Below are 23,141 nucleotides of genomic sequence, written 5' to 3'. Positions count from 1 at the left end.
CAAATCTGCTGTGAAATCGATAAAACAAATGTGGACCGATCGGCTGATTTCCATCCAAAATCGATCGATTTCTGTCGATCTGTCCAGGTGGAAAATTCTGCTCGATTGCCGGCGGGTCGGGAGTAACTGGTTTCTATTCGGCGATGACCAACGCAGCAATGACCTCGCCTGTACCGCAGGCACAAGTCCCCGGGTCCATGCTGTCCCTCATTCTGGCTGGTCCTCTTATGCATTCTCTCGGTCTGTCTCTCTCTCGGTCTGTCTCTCTCTCTCGGTCTGTCTCTCTCTCTCGGTCTGTCTCTCTCTCTCGGTCTGTCTCTCTCTCTCGGTCTGTCTCTCTCTCTCGGTCTGTCTCTCTCTCTCGGTCTGTCTCTCTCTCTCGGTCTGTCTCTCTCTCTCGGTCTGTCTCTCTCTCTCTCGGTCTGTCTCTCTCTCTCTCGGTCTGTCTCTCTCTCTCTCTCGGTCTGTCTCTCTCTCTCTCTCTCGGTCTGTCTCTCTCTCTCTCTCGGTCTGTCTCTCTCTCTCTCTCGGTCTGTCTCTCTCTCTCTCTCTCGGTCTGTCTCTCTCTCTCTCTCTCGGTCTGTCTCTCTCTCTCTCTCTCGGTCTGTCTCTCTCTCTCTCTCTCTCGGTCTGTCTCTCTCTCTCTCTCTCTCTCGGTCTGTCTCTCTCTCTCTCTCTCTCGGTCTGTCTCTCTCTCTCTCTCTCGGTCTCTCTCTCTCTCTCTCTCTCGGTCTGTCTCTCTCTCTCTCTCTCTCGGTCTGTCTCTCTCTCTCTCTCTCGGTCTGTCTCTCTCTCTCTCTCTCGGTCTGTCTCTCTCTCTCTCGGTCTGTCTCTCTCTCTCTCGGTCTGTCTCTCTCTCTCTCGGTCTGTCTGTCTGTCTGTGTGTCTCTCTCTCTCTCTCCCCTCCCTCTCTTCCCCCCCCCCCCCTCAAGATTAGACTATGTACAAGAGGCAATATGGGGGGGGGCAAATCTCGGCTTTTATTTACATTTGAGCAAAAAGTGTCCAGTCAAAAATTATTCATACCCTTCTCAAACTGTCACAGTCCAAATAGTCTATACCAGTGATGGCTAATCTTGGCAATCCAGCTGTGTCAAAACTACAAATCCCATCATGCCTCTGCCTCCCCAAGGTATGCTTAGAGCTGTCAGAGTATTGCAATGCCTCATGGGACTTGTAGTTCCACCACAGCTGGCGTGCCAAGGTTAGCCATCACTGGTCTATACCATTCTAAATGGTCCCATCTGTTCTAAAGCATCCTAATTACCCTGATTAATTGGGAACTGCTGTTTTAATCAATTCAACAGGTGAAAAACAGCAGCTCTCTGCAGTTGGTTTGTGGACAGTCATGGCTAAGACAAAGGAGCTCAGTGAGGACCTGCGCATGCGCATTGTGGCTGCTCACAAGTCAGGAATGTTCCTAAATGTTTTCCAGTTCCATTGGCTACAGTGCAAAGTAGTATTAAAAAAAATACAAGATGTCCCTCACTGTGTTAAAATCTCAGAGGATGTGGTCGGAAGCAAAAGTGACACCTGTGCTGGCCAGGAGGATAGTGAGAGAGGTGAAAAATAATCCAAAGGTCACCGCCAACGCCACTCTGGTGAATCTGGGCTCTGTTGATGACTATCTTAAGGCAAGACAATCCAACGGACATTGCACACTGCTGGGCTCCATGTATGCAGACCGAGGATTCCAGTCCTCTAGATAAGGCACGCGAAAGCTCGCTTGGCCTTTGCAAATGCTCATCTGGACAAAAGACGACTTCTGGTCGTCTGTTACGGTCAGATGAAACAAAAATTGAATTGTTTGGTCACCATGATTCTTTCATTTGACGTAAAAAGGGAGCTGCCTTCAACCCAAAGAACGCCATCCCCGCTGTCAAACATGATGGTGGGAACCTAATTCTTTGTTTGGGGTTTTTTTGCCAATGGATCAGGTAACCTAATCACAGTAAATGGCACCATGAAAAAAAGAGAAATGCATGTGGATTCTCAATGGCATTCAGTATAAATTAATAAAACCGTTTTACTAATTCAGAATTGCACATATAAATCCTTACATCAAAAGTTTTTTTTTTTTTTTTTTTTTTTTTTTTTTAACTTCAGTGTCACTGTAAGGGCTCTGCCTCTGACACAGGAGACCAGGATTCAAATCTCAGCTCTCCATCCAATTACCAAAATAGTGTGCAGCGAGCAGGGAGGATTGTATTAATCATTTTCAGGGAAATATCTTTATAAAGAATAAAGGCCATGTGGAGAACCCCCATTAAAAAGAGATGGACTAGCCCAAAACCTGTCAGTAATGTCCGCTTTCTACTACTTACTGTAAGTGACAGCTACATAGGAGAAAAGTAATTCGTGGCTCATTTTACCCTGGGAGAAATGTACTTCTTATTTGTATGCGTTTTAAATTTTAAGATGTTCGCGACAGTTCCTCTTTAACCACTTGAGGACCCACCCTTTACCCCCCCCTTAAGGACCAGCGCTGTGCTGAGTGATCTGTGCTGGGTGGGCTCTGCAGCCCCCAGCACAGATCATGTAGCAGGCAGAGAGATCAGATCACCCCCCTTTTTTCCCCACTAGGGGGATGATGTGCTGGGGGGGTCCGATCTCTCATGCCTGCATGTGGCTGGCGGGGGGGGCAGCTCAAAGCCCCCCTCCGCGGCGAAATTCCCCCCTCCCTCTCCTACCTGCTTCCCCCCCCCCCCCCCGGAGATCAGGGCTGCACAGGACGCTATCCGTCCTGTGCAGCCAGTGACGGGACGTCCCCTGTCACATGGCGGCGATCCCCGGCCGCTGATTGGCCGGGGATCGCCGATCTGCCTTACGGCGCTGCTGCGCAGCAGCGCCGTACAAATGTAAACAAAGCGGATTATTTCCGCTTGTGTTTACATTTAGCCTGCGAGCCGCCATCGGCGGCCCGCAGGCTATTCACGGAGCCCCCCGCCGTGAATTGACAGGAAGCAGCCGCTCGCCCGAGCGGCTGCTTCCTGATTAATCAGCCTGCAGCTGGCGACGCAATACTGCGTTGCTGGTCCTGCAGCTGCCACTTTACCGACGCGCGGTATGAGTGCGCGGTCGGCAAGTGGTTAAGTAAGCCTAAACACCTACTCAGTCCTCAGGCAACAATCCCTAACACTGCTACTGCCTACTTGAGTGCACTTTAGTGGCTTCAGCTCTGGCGCATTGAGTCCACCAGCAGAAAAGTGTGGCATAATGTTCTGTCTTCTCTCTTTTTATTCCTCACATTCACTCCCTAACCAGCTCCTGTCATCTCTTATCTGACCTTTTCTCACTCAGGACTCTACTAAAATGTTAGTACATGCTCTTATAATATACTGCTTTGTGGACCAAAAACTAACAGACTGGCATTTCTAATCTGTACTGAACAATGCTTCTCGACTCAGTCTTCCCTTACACTTACTCTGCTTCTCCTGTTGAGCTCTTCCTTGGCTGCCAGTTAGTAAGAAGATCCATTTCAAACGCTTAACCTTAACCTACAAAGCTCTCCACAATCTCTCTCTCTCTCTCTCTCTCTCTCTCTCTCTCTCTCTCTCTCTCTCTCTCTCTTCCCCCCCCCCCCCCCCCCCCTGTACTACATCTCACTAGTTTCCAGATACCAACCCAACCACAATCTGAGATCTGCATATGGCCTTCCTTTGTCCTCTAGAATCACCTCCTTGCATTCACATGTACAAGAGTTCTCATGTGTATTACCCCTCCGCTGGAATCCCCTGCCACAACACATCTGTCACTCTCCAACCTTTGAAATCTCTAAACGCTTCCTCAAAACTTACTTTTTCTGACAAGCAGGCCATTCCCCCTTTGACCTCTAGCCAAGTTGTGCTTCTTACTAGATGACCTAAAAACACTGCCTCTAGGTAAAAATGTTGTATACTAACGCCCCCCCCCCCCCCTTTCCATACCTTTAGATTGTAAGCTTGAAAGAGCAGGGCTCTCTCACCTTTTGTGTCTTGGAATTTGTTATTCATTTTGTTTGTTGCAGTTTAAGCTTTTTATTTATCATGTTAATTTCAAGAGAACCCGAGGTGGGATTTTATTATGCTAGCCCCTGTTGCCCCATGGTGTGCCTCCATGTCCCCCCTGCGCGCCGCTATACCCCCGCAGTGCTGGCGACACGCAGCGTGTCGCCAGCACAATGTTTATCTAAGCGCTGTCTGTCAGCGCCGCTCCCCCGCCTCCTCCGTATCGGCGCTACCCGCCGCGTCACTTCCCTCCAATCAGCGGGAGGGAAGGGACACAGGCGGGTAGCGCCGATAAGGAGGAGGCGGGGGAGCAGCGATGACAGCGCTTAGGTAAACATTGTCGCCAGCACTGCGGGGGTATAGCGGTGCGCAGGGGGGTCCTGGAGGCACACCATGGGGCAACAGAGGCTGGTGATAGTGTGCACAACCAGCCTCTGTGCCCCACTAGCATAATAAAATCCCACCTCGGGTTCTCTTTCAGGGCTGTGTAGTCTGTCCAAAAATACTCCGTCTCCAACTCCTCGGGTTAGGATTCCTTGACTCAGACTCCTCTAATTTGCATATTACAATCTTGTTGATTGAAAGTATGTAACATGAAATGCATCTCTCAACTACCAACGCTTAGGAATTTTAAAAGACAACTGTACTGAGAGGGATATAGAGGCTGCCATATTTATTACCTTTTCAACAGTACCAGTTACCTGGCTATCCAGCTGATCTTCTGCCTCTAATAATTTTAGTCACACTTAGGCCTCGTTCACATCATACGGGCTTCCGTGCACATTTGGAAGCGCGTATGACATGGTAACATGAAGAACAGCAGAAGAGTATAGACAGCCCTTCTTGCAGTCACATCAAATGCGCTGTGCAGCAATACAATGCACTATGATGCGCTTGCATTCTGCTCACAAGCGCAGGTCTGACCCATTCACTGTCAATGGATGGGATCAGCAGTGCCGCGGGTAGCAGCGCAGATGGCATGCAATCGTACGCATTGTGTTCCAGTCGCACGGCCATCTGAGCTGCATAGATGTGAACAAGGCCTAAACGAATCCTTGGTAAGAGTACTTGTAGAAGGTACAGACAGGAACAAAGAACATCTATCAGACCTTAGGCAATGTAACGGTGAGTACATGTAAGAGTGATGTACAGGTACTCCGCAAGAGAATGAGGGGATTCTTCCTCTATTACACATTCTTCATGAACAATCTGAACCAGGTTTATGGGTGATAAACACCTCTGTGTTCAATGTGCACAACAGCCTCAGTGGATTTCCTGCATCTCTGTGGGGAATGCATATGTAGAGTATAGTACTACTTTGTAACTTAAAGAGAATCTGTACTCTAAAATTCTTACAATAAAAAGCATACCATTCTATTCATTATGTTCTCCTGGGCCCCTCTGTGCTGTTTCTTCCACTCCCTGTTGCAATCCTGGCTTGTAATTTGCCAGTTTTAGGCAGTGTTTACAAACAAGACATGGCTGCTAACAGCATGTGATAGGCTGAGAGGAGCTCAGTGTGTGTGACTCACACAGAGCCTGCAGGGGGTGTGGAGAAGGTGTGTATAGCTTTTATCCTATCAGAAGCGGTGCAGCACATTCCAGCCTGAGTGCCTGAGCTCGACAAAGCCATCAGAGGAAAAAAAATTAGATTATATAACAGAGATAATACAGCCAATGTGCAACTATGAAAGGCTGCAGTAAGACAGAGCACATTAGAACAGGTATAGGAACTTATAGGATAATAGAAATAAGTCTGAAAATTTTGTTACAAAGTCTCTTTAAAGTAAACTTGAGACAGATGAAAGTTTAAGGGCTCTTTCACATCAGACAACGCGAACAGGAGCCGTTCTCCTGCACGCGTTGTCTGCCTGCGGCGTGTCGTCGGGTATCTGCGGTGCGACGCAATCAGCGGCGGTAGCTGGTAATTAAACCCGACGGAAACCGCCGGCTCGCGGGTGCGTTGGAGGAAAAACTGCGCCCGGGTGCGTCGGAAACGCAGCGTCGAGTGTGAAAGGTAAAATGAAAGTCTATGGACTTTCATCTTACCTTGGTTAACGCAAACGGCTTCCGTTTGCGTTAACGCAGAAAGTCTGCCCTAATGTGAAAGAGCCCTTATACATACCTGGGACTTCCTCCAGCCCCCTTCAGGCTAATCGGTCCCTCGCTGTCCTCCTCCGCCACCTGGATCTTCTGCTATGGGTCCAGGTACTTGAGCCAGTCGGGCGTAGTGCGCATGCACACACTCCGCCTCCAGGAACGTACTACACCTGCACAGCTCTATTACTATTGCCCAGATGCAGAATGTTCCTGGCTGTGGGAGCGGCATGCGGCCGGACTGCGCTGACTGGCTGAATTACCGGGACTCGTAGCAGAAGATCCAGGTGGTGGATGACTACAGAGAGGGACTGATTAGCCTGAAGGGGGCGAGAGGAAGCCCCAGGTATGTATAAAACTTTTTTCTTTTTTTTTTCTTTTCATCAGTCTCGGGTACCCTTTAGTCACCAAACCAAATTTTAACAGCATATCAAATTATTTGATTTCATGAGCAAAAGGGGTGCATAAATTTGCATAAACCAGCATCAACGCAGAATTATTTGCATCTCATTGACCCCTTTCTATTAGTAATTCAGCTACACGTCAGGCTTTATTCTTACAGCATAGATGTTATTTACCATAGTATGTATAAAAGATTCCTGTGTGCACATCATATATACAGTCACAATCATATATGTATATCTAACTAAAAATACGAGGACTGCTTTATTGAAGCAGCTCAAGTAACTATTTTTGTTTTGGTTTATTTCATTTTTGTGGGCTAAGCACAGCTATTACTGTATATATAATTTATGACAATTATCTGAGAAATACAACATTTTATCATATTCTATGTTAATTACAGTTTAAATTCCTTGGGAGTCGGTGCATTTTTTCCTGACTCCGACCCCAGGTACCCAAAAATTGCTCCGACTCCACAGCCCTGGTTATGTTTGTCACTGTAGTTACCAATTCTGTATTTTGTACCAATTGTGTATCATGTATATTGGTATAACCAAGTGTCTCTATTGTGTTGTACCCTATGTTTTTCTTGCTCTGTACAGAGCCACAGAAAATGTTGGCGCGTTATAAATGAATAATAATCTTAGGGTTGTCCTGCTAAAATGTGGGGTTCATTACCTCTTCATTTTTTGTTACTTGTGCTCTGATTACCTTTCTCTGCCGGTTCTCACCTCTCTTCTTTGCTTTCAGGCCATGGTCTAGATCTTGTAGCTGTGTATTTAAGGTGAGGCTTCTAATCCTCCCACTTTTTATGTAGTTTATCACCTTGTTTGCTCATAACCCTTTGCCTGGTTGTTTATATTCTTTACTAAAAGATATTTCAAACCTTGCATTGTCTGGACTGATCTGATTTTATCAAGGTTAAAACTAACACGGATGATGTAATGATTGACTGTTTCGAATAGGGTTATTTTACAGCACGTTCCTTTCTCCAGAAGATGGAAAAGTAGGTCTTTTCAGGTGAAGTTCGAAAAATTACGATATCGCTCAAAAGTTGATTTCAGTAATTCAACTTCAAAGGTGTAACTAATATATGAAATAGACTCATTACATGCAAAGTAATATATTTAAATACTTCAAGCCTTTATTTGTCCTAATTTTAAAGATTATGGTTTACAGCTTATGAAAACCCCAAAATAATAATAATCTCAGAAAATTTTAATATTACATGAAATCAATAAAACAATGATTTTTAAATTGAAAAATGGAGGTCCTTTTGAAAAGTATAATCATGCGCTATTAGCAGGCGATTGATCATCCCTAATTCTAAGTAGGCATATCATCCGTTAAGATAATGACCAGGCTAGGAAAACCTAAGTATATCTATCTATCTCACACCCACACCTCAGCATAAATGAGTACACCTCTTTAAAGAGAACCCGAGGTGGGTGCCAAGAATTCTATCAGCACACAGAGGCTGGGTCTGCATATACTGCCCAGCTTCTGTTGCTATACAGTGCCCCCCAGGCCCCCTTTGCGCTCTGCTTGCCCCCCATAAATCAGTTGCCGTGCTAGCGACACGCAGCGTGTCGCAGCCAGCTTTTTACCTTTGGTAGTGTCACTCTCGCCGCTCCCCTGCCTCCTCTAGGTCGCCTCTCTCCGCCCACGTCCCTTCCCTACCCGCTGATCCAAGGGAAGGGACGCAGGAGGGGAGAGGCGACCTAGAGGAGGTGGGAGAGCGGCGAGAGTTACACTACCAAACGTAAACAGCAGGCTGCGACACGCTGCATGTCACTAGCACGGTGATTGATTTATGGGGGGCAAGCAGTGTGCAAAGGGGGCCTGGGGGGGGGGGGGCACTGTATAGCAACAGAGGCTGGGCAGTATATGCAGACCCAGCCTCTGTATGCTGATAGCATTCTTAGAACCCACCTCGGGTTCTCTTTAATGCTGGGAATACACCATACAATTTTCTGTTAGATTTACCTCACAGATAAAGTTCAACATGTTGGAAATTTATCTAGCTTACCATCTATCTGCCGAGCAATTAGGCATTGTTCTACTCAGCAGGAGATAAACAGAAGACAATGCACCAGACCATTCTCTACAGAAAATAATCTAATTATGCATTCTAACAGAAAATCTAAAGGTTGCCATACACTGGTTGATTTGCCATCAGATCGACCAACAGATCCCTCTCTGATCGAATCTGATCAGAGAGGGATCGTATAGCTGCCTTCACTGCAAACAGATTGTGAATCGATTTCAGCATGAAACCGATCACAATCTGTGAAGTTGCCGCCGCCCCCCGCCAGCTATAAATTACCTGATCCGGCCAGCGCGAGTCCTCCGGTCTTCGCTGTCTTTTCTCCGCGCTGGGCTCAGAGTCCGGCAGGCTTCACTGAACTTCCTGTCCGGGGGAAGTTTAAACACTAGAGGGCGCTCTACTGTTAAAACTTCCTGCCGGGACAGGAAGTTCAGTGAAGCCAGCTGGACTCTGAGCCCAGCGCTGAGACCGGGGGAATCACGCCGGCCGGATCAGGTAATGTATTGCGGCGGTCGTCAGGCATTCGAACGCAGCTGTCGACGCACTCCTGACCCGCCGGCGATCGAACAAAATCTTCCGCACGGACGGAACGGCTGGAATCGACGGGAACGATTGATTTCAGACGTAAATCGATCGTTCTGTCAGCGTTTGCGCAACGATTTCACAGCAGATTCGGTCACAGTGATAGAATCTGCTGTATATCAGCGGGAAAATCGTTAGGGGTATGGGCCCCTTAACAGAAAAATCTAACAGAAAATTGTATGGTGTATTCCCAGCATAAAAAGTACGATTTTAATCAGTTGCTCAATGAACAAAAGAACAATTTCCAGAATTTTTACAAGGCTGAGTTTTACTGAACACTTGTTTAACTCCATAATCTGAAATTAAGGTTAATATAACTTAGATCACAAAATCTTCAGTTTTACTCAAATTGGTTGAAGCAAAAATGAATACACCCCACAACAAAAACGACATCCAGTATTTTGTATGACCACCGTGAATTTTAAGGACCGCACCAAGTTTTCTAGGCATATTGGCGACCTTGCATCACCTATCTTTTTCCATTCTTCATGGATGTTTCCTTTTACACAATACCAGTTGCCCAACAGTCCTGCTGATCGCTTTAGCTGCAGTAGAGGCTGAATCACAGACCTGAAGCAAGCATGCAGCTAATCCAGTCTGACTTCTGTCAGAGCGCCTGATCTGTATGCTTGTTCAGGGGCTGTGGCTGAAAGTATTAAGGTGGCCACACACGATACAATAAAATGATCCGATTTTACAGTAATTCGATAAAAAACGATCGTATCTTTCGAAAAAATCGAAAGCTTTTTTCATTCGACTGAAAAATCCGATCTGATTTCCCATTTTTTTCGATTTTAAATCGATCCGGAATGCCAGATATTTCTCTTCAATTTCTAATAAAGATTGTATGGTGTGTGTTGGATTGTTCATTTATTAATATACACACCCTAGGAATTCAATTTTCCAATCAATTTTATCATAATTGGGGACAAAATTGAACATAGGTGTGTGGTACATTGGTCATATTTTTGAAATGTTACAATCAGTCAGAAAAATTGATTGCAATTCTTAAATTGAACAGATATTTAAAAAATTGTATGGTGTGTGGCCACCTTCAGAGAGACCAGATCAGCAGGAGAGTCAGGCAACTGGTATTATATTAAAAGGAAAAATCCATATCCTTCTCAGTTTAGGTTCCCTTTCAGTATAGAGCAGTACATTGTTGAGTTCATGATGCCATCAATGAAATGCAGCTCCCCAACACCAGCAGCATTCATGCAGCCCCACATAAGGACACTGCCACCATCATGTTTCATTGTAGGCACTATGCATTTTTCTATGACATCCTCACCTTTATGACGCCATACAGTTTTGAAACCATTAGTTCCATAAATGGTGATCTTTGTCTCCTCACTCCAGAATGTAGAGTCCCAGTAGTCTTCATCTTTTTCAGCTTGGGCCCTAGCATATTCTAGGCATGCTTTTTTGTGCATGGGCTTTAGGCGTAGGGCTGTGGAGTCGGATTCTGAGTCGGAGCAATTTTGGGGAGTTGGAGTCGGTAATTTCATAAACTGAGGAATCGGAGTTGGAAGATTTTTGTACCGACTCCACAGCCCTGTTTAGGAGAGGCTTCCTTTTGATACCCATGCATGCCATTCCTCTGCAGTGTGCGCCGTATGGTGTCACGGAAACCGGTCACTCCAGTTTGGCTTCTACTGCTTTAGATAACTGCAGCGAACTTGCATGGCAATTTCTCTTCAACCCTTCTCATCAGAAGACTCTCTCTTGTGGAGATGTTAACTTCCATGGACGGCCTGGACATCTCTGTAAGATGGTTGCACTTCCATCTTTCTTAAATTTTTGAATTACTTTTGCTGCAGTATTTTGACTGATATGTAGCCCTCACCTTTTTTGTGTAAAGTAATTTATTTCCTTTCTCAGATTTTTTTTTTTTTTTACATTTCTCTTCCACGTGGAGCCATTGTTGACAGCATGAAATGGGAAGGGCTTTTGAGTAATGCCTTTTTATAGACACCTGTCTGCTGGACACCTCTTAAATGAATCATTAGGCTCACCTTCGGTTGAATGTCTGTTCATTTTGTAATTGGGGTGTACTAATATTTGCAACATGGGCTTGAATGAATTTGTTAGGAAAATCGCTTGTTTGTGTATGCAAAGTAACAAATCTTGTTTGCAATCAATGGCCCACATTTGTGGGAGTATTTTGTAGTACAGTATCTCATAGAAAATGTTGATACTGAAAGGAAACTAAAGGTTTTCTGACAAATGTAATGGGTTGCACTAAATTATGCTGAGCACTGTATATATTGACGTGTAAGGTTTTTTTTTTGTTTTTTGTTTTTTTTTTCCTGCTCAAACACCTTGTCTGATTTTGACAAAACTTGATATACAGGTACTTTACTATCTGGGAAGATGTGTTCTGGGGGTCTCATGACCCCCCTGCACACCTGGGTGGAACCACAAACATCCATTCATATTTCACCCATTCACGTCAATGGAAAAAAAAATGGAAAAGGCTGCCATTATCACAGTAATAAAGCCAGAGTCCCCAAACTTGGCACAGTTCATCACTTAGTGACCAGGTTACAAATTCAGGAAAAGTGGGCAGAGCATAAAACAGCCAATGACAGTTCAGGCATTAATTTCAAATGGTAAAATGTAAACTGCAGCCATTCTTAAGGTGCGTACACATGCACTACATCCACCAACGACTGGTCCGTCAGACCCTCCCGCTGGGCGGACGTTCAGCTGACAGTAGTGCATGTGTACGTGCTGTCGGCAGAGTGATGAGGCTGCTTCTGAATGATCCGTTCAGCGGATCGTTCAGAAACTGCCTTATCAGTCCGCCGACAGCGCGTACACACACGCTACTGTCGGCTGAACGTTCGCCCAGCGGGAGGTTCTGACGGACCTGTCGTTGGCAGATGTAGTGCGTGTGTACGCACCTTTAGACTGTTAATCACAAGGTTTTCAAACTTGACACACTTGGTCACTGGATGACCGGGATTAATAATTAGGAAAGTTAAAAGTAGAAAGTCTGTGGACGCTGCAACAGCCAATCAAAATTCACCCATTTTATTTTAAAGGAAAAAAATTTAAACTGCTGCCATTGTTATGGTGGCAACTAATGATCCAATCTTACAATTTCTATCTAATATAAGGGAACTTCCTATGGTATCCAATTAATATATTCCATCAGTTTACTCTTCTACTACATAGATTTGTAAGATTGGATGAAAAAGATTGGATCGTTAGTGGCCACCCTTACAATTGTTAAAGGCAGAGGCCTCACACCTGCTACCGTCGGTCATTGGGTGACTGGGGTTCAAATTCACAAAAGGGGTGGAGCCTCAAACAGCAAATCCGATTTGTTTCATTTCAAAGGGAACATTTTAAATCATTGATGCAAAGCTCACAAACTTGGTCATGGAGTGACTGGGTGTTGAGGTTAAGAAAAGTGGGCAGAGCCAAATACATACCTGGGCAATTCTTGGTCATCAGCTAGTAGAATATAAAATTGCAGTAGATCTCAGATGACCATTTTAACACTACCATCCTGATTCCTTCTCACTTTCTGCCTCATGTGGCACCTGCAGTGATGCAGTCCATGTCCTAGAAATAGATCTGCTTGGGATCCTAATTACAGCCACACTTCCTCAACTACTGATATTCCGTCCTCGAGGTTCCTGTTATTCTTACCCTTGCTTGGTAAGATTGCAAGCAATTCTAATGTCAGGTTGTTAAGAACAGGTGGAAACTGATCTCACTGCAGATACCTAGGACTCTCACCTTATTGTGCTTAGTACTCCTAGTGGTGTTTGTAGTGGAAAATTCATTGTATTGTACTTGTATTTTTGTCTTCCCATAGAAATAAGTCACCGCCCACTTTGTCAGGGCTGGCGCTGGGGACCCAAACAGAGTAGCACTTATCGGCAGAAAAATGCCCATCCCTCCTCCACCTCCTCCCCCTCCAGGTCCTCCTCCCCCAACTTTTGGGCAGGTAAGTCTATACTTTAGAGCTCAATTCTAGGAAAAAAATATTTTAAGCACATTATTTTTGTTATTTAAAAGACACTTAAAGTGAGAGGACTATAGAGGATGCCATATTTCATTCACTTTAAACAATGCAGATTGCTTGGCTCTTCTGCTGATCTTCTGGCTCTTATGCTAGGTACACATGACGAGATTTTCTGGCAGATTTACTCTCAGATTGATTATTTCAACATGTCCAATCTGTTTTCCGATCGATTTACGCTAGAAGTGAACGGAAATTGATCAAAAATCAATCGGAAATCAGATCGGACATGTTGGAAATAATCGATCTGAGTAATTCTGCCAGAAAATCTGTGTGTACCTTGCACAACACTTTCAGCCATAGATCCTGAACAAGCAATGCAGATCAGGTGCGCTGACTGGATTAGCCACATGCTTGTTTCAGGTGTGTGATTCACACACTACTTATGCATAAAACATCAGCAGGACTGCCAGGCAATCTGCATTGTTTAAAAGTAAATTTAACATGGGAGCCTCTTTATCCCTCACTGCAGCTGTCCTTTAACCAAAACTAACATTAAAATTGTCTTCACAGCTGCTATTCGATTGGTCTTCAGAAAGTGCAGATACTGCACAAAAATGTATGTTGACCCTGTACCGCTTGGCATCTTCAGTAGGACAGTCAGAACTTTGTGGTGTTGGCATGGATACCACTGTGACTTTGAAGTATTTTTTTTTTATCTGAAGTGTTAGGTTATAGTTTTATACAGAATAAATAGGTGAAAATAGCACATTTCCATTCAGGGCTCGTTCACACCTAGGGTGTTTTTTGCAGGGTTTTTTTGAGCGCCGGTGATTAAAAAAATAACTCACTAAAATCGGTAGTGCAATGAATCCTTATGGGATAGTTCATATCTGAGCATTTCGTCAGCTTTCCGTTTAGCAAAACGATGCATGTACCATCGCAGTTTTGGAGCGATCGTGATTAGCGTGCTATGCACGCTAATCACGATCGCAAATCGCGAAACGCTCGTCGCCGGCAAACCGCTGCATGCAGTGCGGTTGAGGTTATCGCTAACCGCAACCGTGGCAGTGGTTTGCCGTGATCGGGAATCGTGCGATTCCCGCTCAGGTGTGAACGGGCCCTTAGGGAATTTTTGCTACAATGGAAGGTATAGGAAAAGCGCAAAACTCTCAATCGTTTTGTGCGGCAATTGCGTTTGCGCTTTAAGAATAAATACGTTGTATTTATTCTTTTCCGGGTCAAATAGTTCACTTCCTGGCTTGCATCAGGAAGCAAAAATACAAATCGCTCTGCAAAAGCGCTTTTAAAAAGTGCTTTACAAAAAATCATAGTGCAAAGGTAAGCGTCGGGAGGGTAAAAAAAAAATTGCTCACAAAATCTGAGTGCTGGCGTTTGCAATTTCAATTGTAGATGTGAACAAAGCCTTAGTGATGATTTATCATGTATCCTGTTGTTGCTGACTTTCCAGTAAAAATGCCAGGTGCCTGTCAGCAATTCTAATCCATGGTTTCTGCATTGGCTACATGACGTGGAACAGGTATCACAGGGGTTTTAAAATTACTCACACGTTGCTAGCTTAATTCTTGTTCCTAGTTAGTCACTGTCAATGCCCTGGCCGGTGCCTATCGACGCACTCCCGACCCGCCGGCGATCGAGAAAAATCTTCCGGACGGATCGACGGGAACGATCGACTTCAGATGGAAATCGATCGTTCTGTCAGCGGTGTGGGCGGCGATTTCACAGCCGATTCGATCGCTGTGATCGAATCGGCCATATATCGGCGGGAAAAACGTTAGGTGTATGGGCCCCTTTATAGTTAGTTTTTCATCTCGGCTCCGCTTTAAGCACTTCTTAATCTGCAACAGTTTAGGGATGGATTTGCACTTTATCTGTAGTGCAGCTCTAGTAATTAATGCTAAACTGATGCTATTCTGTTGGATAAGTTTCTTATCATGCAGAACAGTTCCTCTGCTGGTTAGAACAGTTTAAATAATCAGTATTGCGGAAAAAAAAATAGGCAGTTAAAATCTGACAGAACAGACAGGATTTGGGCCAGTCCATCTCTTCATGGGGGATTCTCAGGGTTTTCTTTGTTTTGAACAGCAGAGTCTGCAAAGTCTGACAAAATAGTGTGCAAGTGATTAGGGAGGCTGGCTGGTATCTTACTTTTTTGGCAGTTAGGAAATGCTGTTTAAAACCAAGAAAACCCTGAGAATCCCCTATGAGATGGACTGGTCCAAAACCTGTCGGTTCTGTTAGATTTTAACTACCGCTACCTATGTTTTTCGCTACAGTGGCCCTTTAAGAAGAAAAAACTTTAATCAATCTGGCCATGACTGTCAGCTGATGGAGCAGTGAAACGCTCGTTGTTAGCAACACCACGCTAGGGGATGGCAGTTTGTAGGTGAAACTTGGCGGCGATCATTCACTGAGCTAAGGATTGTATGTGCGTTAAATGACCAAAAGAGTGCTGAAGACCACCGGGCATCTAAAAGTTCTCGTCATGCTTGAAAATTGAGTATTTTGTTTAGTTTGGGGGTAGAGGTTTGAAGCAGAAGCACAAGCAGAGGAAGAATAGCTGATACTGTTAGTAAATCCATTATGTTCAGACAGTGAGGCTCAGTTTATCTGGAGGTGTTGCCTCTCCAGGTGATAAGTGCTTGGCTGCCTTCCAATAGCATTTCTTTTATGTATTCGCCCAACTGAGCCCACACCTTGCTTCCTGTCTGGTCATGACAGCTCATGGTTTTCACAAGACTGCACATATTAAAAGGAATTTCCACCTTTTTACATTATTGCTGCAATCAGATTCTTCCCCTCAACATTGGTTACTACTGATATTGATTCATACTCGTGTTTGCCGTGCCCAGTTTCAGTTGGCCCTCTGAATCCTGGTCAATGTATCAACACATGCAGCTATTGCTTCTGTGGTGGATGGCTTCTTTATTATTTTTTTTTTTTTTTATCCCTCTGAGTGAGGAGAATTAAGGTCACAATGAGATGTGCTGAGATTGCTTCCTGGAGTTAGCAGCTCCCTCTTGGTGTGCAGTGCCAGTCCTGAGAGCAGAGGCCTGGAAGGAAAGCAGTGATACTATGCACTAACGTCTGTTGTGTGTGCATCTGGAGACGCAACAAATTGTTCCTGTATTAAGGCTGGTGCACACCAGAGCGGTTCTGGAGCTTTTTTTAAAACGCTTGGGGATAGAAAACCGCTTGGCTAATGTATTTCAATGGGCTGGTGCGCACCAGAGCGGTTTGTTTTTCCCACAAACGCAAATTCAATGTTTAAGTATTTGAAAGTGGAAAACCGCTCTGAAAAACGTTCGATCAGATCGATTTTCCAGTTACAGTAGCTGTTCAGTAACAGCTTTACTGTAACAATATATGACATCTGCTACACAAAAACGCTCCATAAAACGCTAGGCATGTTTAGAAAAGCTCTCTAAACATGCCTAGAATCGCTCTGAAAATCTGCTTCAAAAACCTCTAGCGTTTTGCGGATCTGCTAGAGGTTTTTGGTGTGAACTGGGCCTTAGTGAGCGAATTAATACTGAATAGGTTGGGTATTGGTGCTTTTATGTAATTTTTATTTATGTAATTTTATGTATATTTTAGTAATCAGGCAGGCAATTCTAGGTGTCAGAAATGTACTGATTTAATCGTATGGATGAAATCCTCTTTAAATTGTTAAGTTCTCCAGACCTGTAAGATAAAGTGTAGGGTGAGGCCAAAACACCTCAGTGGATACGTTGGCTAATGGACTCCCAATAGGTAGGCCCAGTGAAAGAACACACACGACAGGGAATTTGTGGTTCTCTAGAAGATATTTTGTACGGTATTCATTTTTTTAGGATATATGTTATGTGCTACAGGAGCTATTTTGTAGAATATTACAGTATTAAAAAACCTTCACTTGTCTGTAGCCAGCTATGCTCTTCTGGGGGTAGCAGATTAATTAGAACATGCTTGCTAGCACCTGGTTGGTGAACACCCTTCCCAGATCTTCCTTTGCAGAGTAAAGGCCCATACATACGTCGGATTTTTCCGACGCCAGGCAGATCGCTCAAGACCAGTCTTATCACCCGAACGACGGTCTGTACACACGCCCGATTTGGCGTGCGGGCGATTGAACAACGGGACGTTCAAACGACCTATCGTTTGGAAAAATCCGACGTGTGTACGGGCCTTAAAGCTCATCTGCTGATGCAGCCAATTATTCATTTCTGATAAGGCTTTCCATCTCCTCTTCTGCTTTAAAGAGACACTGTAAACTCAAAAAATTCCCCTGGGGGGTACTCGCCTCGGGTGGGGGAAGCCTCAGGATCGTAATGAGGCTTCCCACTCCGTCCTCTGTCCCACGGGGGTCTCGCTGCAGCCCTCCGAACAGCCGCCCGCAGTCGCAGACCCAACTGTTCAATATTTACCTTTCCAGGCTCCAGCGGGGGCGCTGTGGCGGCTTTCGGCTCCAAAGTAGACAAATACCCGATCTCAGTCGGGGTCAGCTCTACTGCGCAGGCGCCGGAGACTTGCGCCTGCGCAGTAGAGCAGACCCGACGGCGATCGGGTACTTCCGCCTACTTTGGAGCCGACAGCCGCCACAGGAGCCGGGAAGGTAAATATTTACATCGCCGCTGTACGAAGGGCTGCAGCGAGGGACGGAGGATGGCGAGGGAAGCCTCATTAGGATCCTGAGGCTTCGACCTCCCGAGGTAAGTACCCCCCACAGGAACTTTTTGAGTTTACAGATTTTCTCTAAGAATTATTATCCACAGCGAAAGTGAGAACAAAGGTATCTACCATTGCTTGGCTGAATTGATCCGCCAGGCGGATTGCTAGTTGAGATGCTGTACACACACTAGAATATTGGCTGAGGAGGTCGTTAACGACTGCCTCAGCCAACTTTAATCCACCGTGTGTACAGAGCGCTCCAAGCGACGGGAGGGAAACGTGAGCGTGCCTGGCTGGACTACGCATGCAACAACTGGTCCCAACTGATGGATTTTCTGGGGCCAGTTGCAGGCGAGTGGAGAGGGAGAAGAGGACGCTGTGGGAGCAATCAGGCTGGAGGAAGCCCCAGGTATGTATTTTATTGGTAATTGCCCATCTCTGGCACACTTTATCTCCATTTTCCCCAAAGAAACCAGAGTTAAACAGCTTTTAGTACAGGCTGCTTTTGGTGCCAACTAAGAGTACGACTGCCTTGTCGTTGATTAATTTTGGATGTTTGCTTAATGGAATAGTAAGCTGTCAGCGGTATGAAGCATACTATTTAGTATGTGTCTGTGTTTAATTAAACACAGATGGGGTATTTTGCAATTAATCACATGTACATGCCGCTGTGTGCTTTGCAGGATGGGGAAGCAGCTATTCCATTTCAGTTGTGACTATCCACAAGTAAACCTATTATTAAAGCCTCTATTTAGGCTAAAATAATTTCAAGTCTATAGCCTCTCTTTGGAAACAGTATTTTAAGTCATAGCCTGCCTCTCCCTTTTAAAAGTGGCATAAGAAGTGAATGCTTAAATGTTCATGTTGTCAGTGGCAGCTATATGATGTAATTGTCTCTTGTTTTCTCTCTCCCTGGGGAATTAAAACAAACCTATGAGTTCTAAAAGGAAAAAAAAATACATACTTGCCCTGCTAGAGGCTCCCCCGTCTCCCTTCACCTTACTGTTCCAGCGCTGCCTCTCTCCGCAACTCGTGCCTGTGGTCCCATACACAAATGAGCGCAGCTACACTGTGCAAGAGCAGGCAGCCTACACAGTAGCAAGGAGCTGCCGCTCAGGCTCACCGGAAAAAGCCAAACTTGTTCAGTCCCGTGCCACTGCTCAGGTGCGAGCCACTTACGCAGTGCGCCTGAGCTCTGGCTTCAGGGGTCCCAGCGCTGGAACAGCGAGTTAAGTACCCAAAATTGGCGCTTTTTTTTTTTTTTTTCCTTTTTCAGGTAAACTAAGGTTTCCACAAAAATATATATCCTGATCAATCGGATTGGATATTGTTGGTGGTGCCAATCAACAATCAATTTATTTTTTGTATTTAAAGATTTTATTGAAAACCTTGTAAGCATGCATACAAATGTTACGAATCACACCATCGTTCCACATATAAAGACACACAACATTTTCTATCAGAAAGGTATTATTGGAGACATTGCACATTTTAATAATTGAGTAGAGCGTATGCTGAGACCCACTAGAGCGTTTCCTGCAGCGCTTTCTGATCACTGGCAATTGGCAAAGTGCTGCAACAGCCGAAACCTGTGGGTGTGTTTCCAATTGCAATTTCAAAGAGCTATTGTATATTCTCGGCTATAAGTCGCAAAATTTAGGACTGACTCAAAGTACAAAAGTGGGGGGGGGGTCGACTTACAAGTCGCATAGTCCTAAAGTGTGTGTGTGTGTTCGCGCGCGCGTTCGCGTGTTACCCACCATCCATCGCTGGGCTCACTTGTGCGGTCTACCCCCTTCAGAGAAGGTTCGGGTGCAGAAGTTACAGCGCGAGTGGAAGAGAAGAGACTGCGCCCAGCGGTGGATGGTAACAGACTGCTGCAGCGGCGGGGAGAGCGGGCATGGAGGCAAACATCTCGCCTTCTTGGACCCCCACAGTTTCTATCTTCCATCTATTTCCTTTACCGCGCATCCCTTGTGTTGAAACTGGGAGAGGAAGTACAGTAGATGGAAGGGGGAGGAAGTACAGTAGATGGAAGATAGAAGGTGAGATATTTGCCTCCATGCCTGCTTCCCACCGCTGCAGCCTATACATGGAGGCAACTGTACTGGCTACCAAAATGCACTGGGGGCAACTATACTGGCTACAATAAAACTATACTGGGGGCAACTGTAATGGCTACCAAACTATACTGGGGGCAACTATACTTGGCTGCCTACCAATGCTGGGGCAACTATACTGGCTACCTTCCTATGCTGGGGGCAACGATACTGGCTATTTGCCTATGCTGGGGGCAACTATACTGGCTATTTGCCTATGCTGGGGGCAACTATACTGGCTATTTGCCTATGCTGGGAGCAACTATACTGGCTATTTGCCTATGCTGGGAGCAACTATACTGGCTACCTGCCTATGCTGGGAGCAACTATACTGGCTACCTACCTATGCTGGGAGCAACTATACTGGCTACCTATACTGCGGGCAACTATACCTTGCTACCTACACTGGATGCACCTACCTGCCTAGCCTATACTGGGGGTAACAATACTGGCTACCTATACTGGAGGCACATACCTGGCGGGCTTACATATACAGTGGCTTGCAAAAGTATTCGGCCCCCTTGAAGTTTTCCACATTTTGTCACATTACTGCCACAAACATGAATCAATTTTATTGGAATTCCACGTGAAAGACCGATACAAAGTGGTGTACATGTGAGAAGTGGAACAAAAATCATACATGATTCAAAAAATTTTTTTTACAAATCAATAACTGCAAAGTGGGGTGTGCCTAATTATTCAGCCCCAAGTCAATACTTTGTAGAACCACCTTTTGCTGCAATTACAGCTGCCAGTCTGTAAGGGTATGTCTCTACCTGCTTAGCACATCTAGAAACTGAAATCCTTGCACATTCTTCTTTGCAAAACAGCTCCAGCTCAGTCAGATTAGATGGACAGCGTTTGGGAACAGCAGTTTTCAGATCTTGCCACAGATTCTCGATTGGATTTCGATCTGGACTTTGACTGGGCCATTTTAACACATGGATATGTTTTGTTTTAAACCATTCCATTGTTGCCCTGGCTTTATGTTTAGGGTCATTGTCCTACTGGAAGGTGAACCTCCGCCCCAGTCTCAAGTCTGTTGCAGACTCCAAGAGGTTTTCTTCCAAGATTGCCCTGTATTTGGCTCCATCCATCTTCCCATCAACTTTGACCAGCTTCCCTGTCCCTGCTGAAGAGGAGCAACCCTAGAGCATGATGCTGCTACCACCATATTTGACAGTGGGGGTGGTGTGTTCTGAGTGATGTGCAGTGTTAGTTTTCTGCCACACATAGCGTTTTGCATTTTGGCCAAAATGTTCCATTTTGGTCTCATCCGACCAGTGCACCTTCTTCCACATGTTTGCTGTGTCCCCCACATGGCTTGTGGCAAACTGCAAAAGGGACTTTTTATGCTTTTCTGTTACCAATGGCTTTCTTCTTGTCACTCTTCCATAAGAGCCAATTTTGTTCAGTGCACGACTAATAGTTGTCCTATGGACAGATTCCCCCACCTGAGCTGTAGATCTCTGCAGCTCGTCCAGAGTCACCATGGGCCTCTTGACTGCATTTCTGATCAGCGCTCTCCTTGTTCGGCCTGTGAGTTTAGGTGGACAGCCTTGTCTTGGTAGGTTTACAATTGCGCCATACTCCCATTTCTGAATGATCGCTTGAACAGTGCTCCGTGGGATTTTCAAGGCTTTGGAAATCTTTTTGTAGCTTAAACCTGCTTTAAATTTCTCAATAACTTTATTCCTGACCTGTCTGTGTTCTTTGGACTTCATGGTGTTGTTGCTCCCAATATTTTCTTAGACAACATCTGAGGCCGTCACAGAGCGGCTGTATGTGTACTGACATTAGATTATACACAGGTGCACTCTATTTAGTCATTAGCACTCATCAGGCAATGTCTATGGGCAACTGACTGCACTCAGACCAAAGGGGGCTGAATAATTAGGCACACTCCACTTTGCAGTTATTGATTTGTAAAAAGTGTTTGGAATCATGTATGATTTTCGTTCCACTTCTCACGCGTACACCACTTTGTATTGGTCTGTCACGTGGAATTCCAATAAAATTGATTCATGTTTGTGGCAGTAATGTGACAAAATGTGGAAAACTTCAAGGGGGCCGAATACTTTTGCAAGCCACTGTAGACTTATACTTGAATAATTGAAAAAATCCACCTTGTGAGGGTCAAATTTTGGCTATATACGGTATATGCTGCATTTTAGGAGGGATCACATTAAATGGCTGCCAGGCCTAAGCAGGATATGCTATTTTAAAGATTTTCCAATAAAGACGTGGTTTTTACTGTGGTTGTGCGCTGCCACTGTGACTTCTTGATACGACTAACCTCCAAAAATGTTAGATTGGTTTTCAGAGAGAGCAATCCTTGCCTCATATTATCTTCTATCAGGGCTGTTTTCGCCAGAGCCTGAGGGCTCGTTCCCACTATCGCGAATCCGCATGCGTCCAATGCATGCGGATTCGCACATGTAATGCAAGTGGATGGGCCTGTTTCCACTGTAGCGTTGTTGAGGTGCGTTTTTTTAAGCAGCAAAAAAACGCACAAAAGAGCCAACGAATTCGCCTGCGAGTGGAATGCATGCGAATCGCCGCTAATTTATTTAATAGTAAAAACGCATGCGTTTGTTACATGCGTTTTTACCCGGGATTTCGCGTGCGATTTCGCACCTTTTTCAATTTTATTTTGCCCTGGCAGTGTCATGGTTAATTTCGCATGGCACCCTGCCATGCGAAATCGCACGCGAAATCGCGGGTAAAAACGCAAGTGGAAACTCATCCGCATGCGTTTTTACAAGCGTCGGAATGCCGGCGAAATCGCGTCGCAACAGTGGAAACAAGCCCTGAGTGGAGAGCTGCTAGTGTACCTTCGCAGGCAGGCCATTATTATTATTGTTAGGGTCTGTTCGGGGGTTCCACCGCTTGATCGTGCTGGCTGAGGAGTACAGGGGAAGCCTCATCCTCTTTTTTTTTTTTTTTTTTTTTTTTTTTTTTCTATTTTTTTTGTGTGTGTAATTTCTTCAAGTCACAGGTTTACTTTAAAGTGGAACTGTAACCAAGGATTTAACTTCATCCCAATCAGTAGCGGATACTTTTTTTTTTTTTTTTTTCCCATAGGACATCTTTACCTTTTCTCAAATAGATCATCAGGGGGGTCTGTATGGCTGATATTGTGGTGAAACCCCTCCCACAGTGTGATGTCAGCACCAGGTACTGACATCACACTGTGGGAGTCTTGTTGCATTGTGGAAAATAATGGATGTTTCCAGCTGCCTAGCAACCAGTACTTCCCTCTGTCCATATGTATATTTGTA

At 45.1% G+C, this 23,141-nt stretch overlaps 1 protein-coding gene across 5 annotated transcripts in view; it reads left to right on the top strand.

The window, feature by feature from the left end:
- The window catches only part of WIPF2 (WAS/WASL interacting protein family member 2), a 79,179-nt gene that overhangs the window by 29,195 nt on the left and 26,843 nt on the right, over positions 1-23,141 (top strand). For 3 of the 5 annotated variants that reach the window (XM_068262984.1, XM_068262983.1, XM_068262985.1), the window contains exons 2-3: positions 7,236-7,269; positions 12,944-13,075. In XM_068262984.1, coding sequence (XP_068119085.1) covers positions 13,016-13,075 — 60 coding nt within the window. In that variant the 5' untranslated portion in view covers positions 7,236-7,269; positions 12,944-13,015. The remainder of the gene's footprint in view (positions 1-7,235; positions 7,270-12,943; positions 13,076-23,141) is intronic. The other 2 variants (XM_068262986.1, XM_068262987.1) reach the window with 1 other exon arrangement.

The sequence above is a fragment of the Hyperolius riggenbachi genome, chromosome 12 (assembly GCF_040937935.1).
Source record: "Hyperolius riggenbachi isolate aHypRig1 chromosome 12, aHypRig1.pri, whole genome shotgun sequence".
NCBI lineage: Eukaryota > Metazoa > Chordata > Amphibia > Anura > Hyperoliidae > Hyperolius > Hyperolius riggenbachi.
Note: the sequence above shows the minus strand (reverse complement) of the source record. Positions and strands in the feature narration are given on the sequence as shown.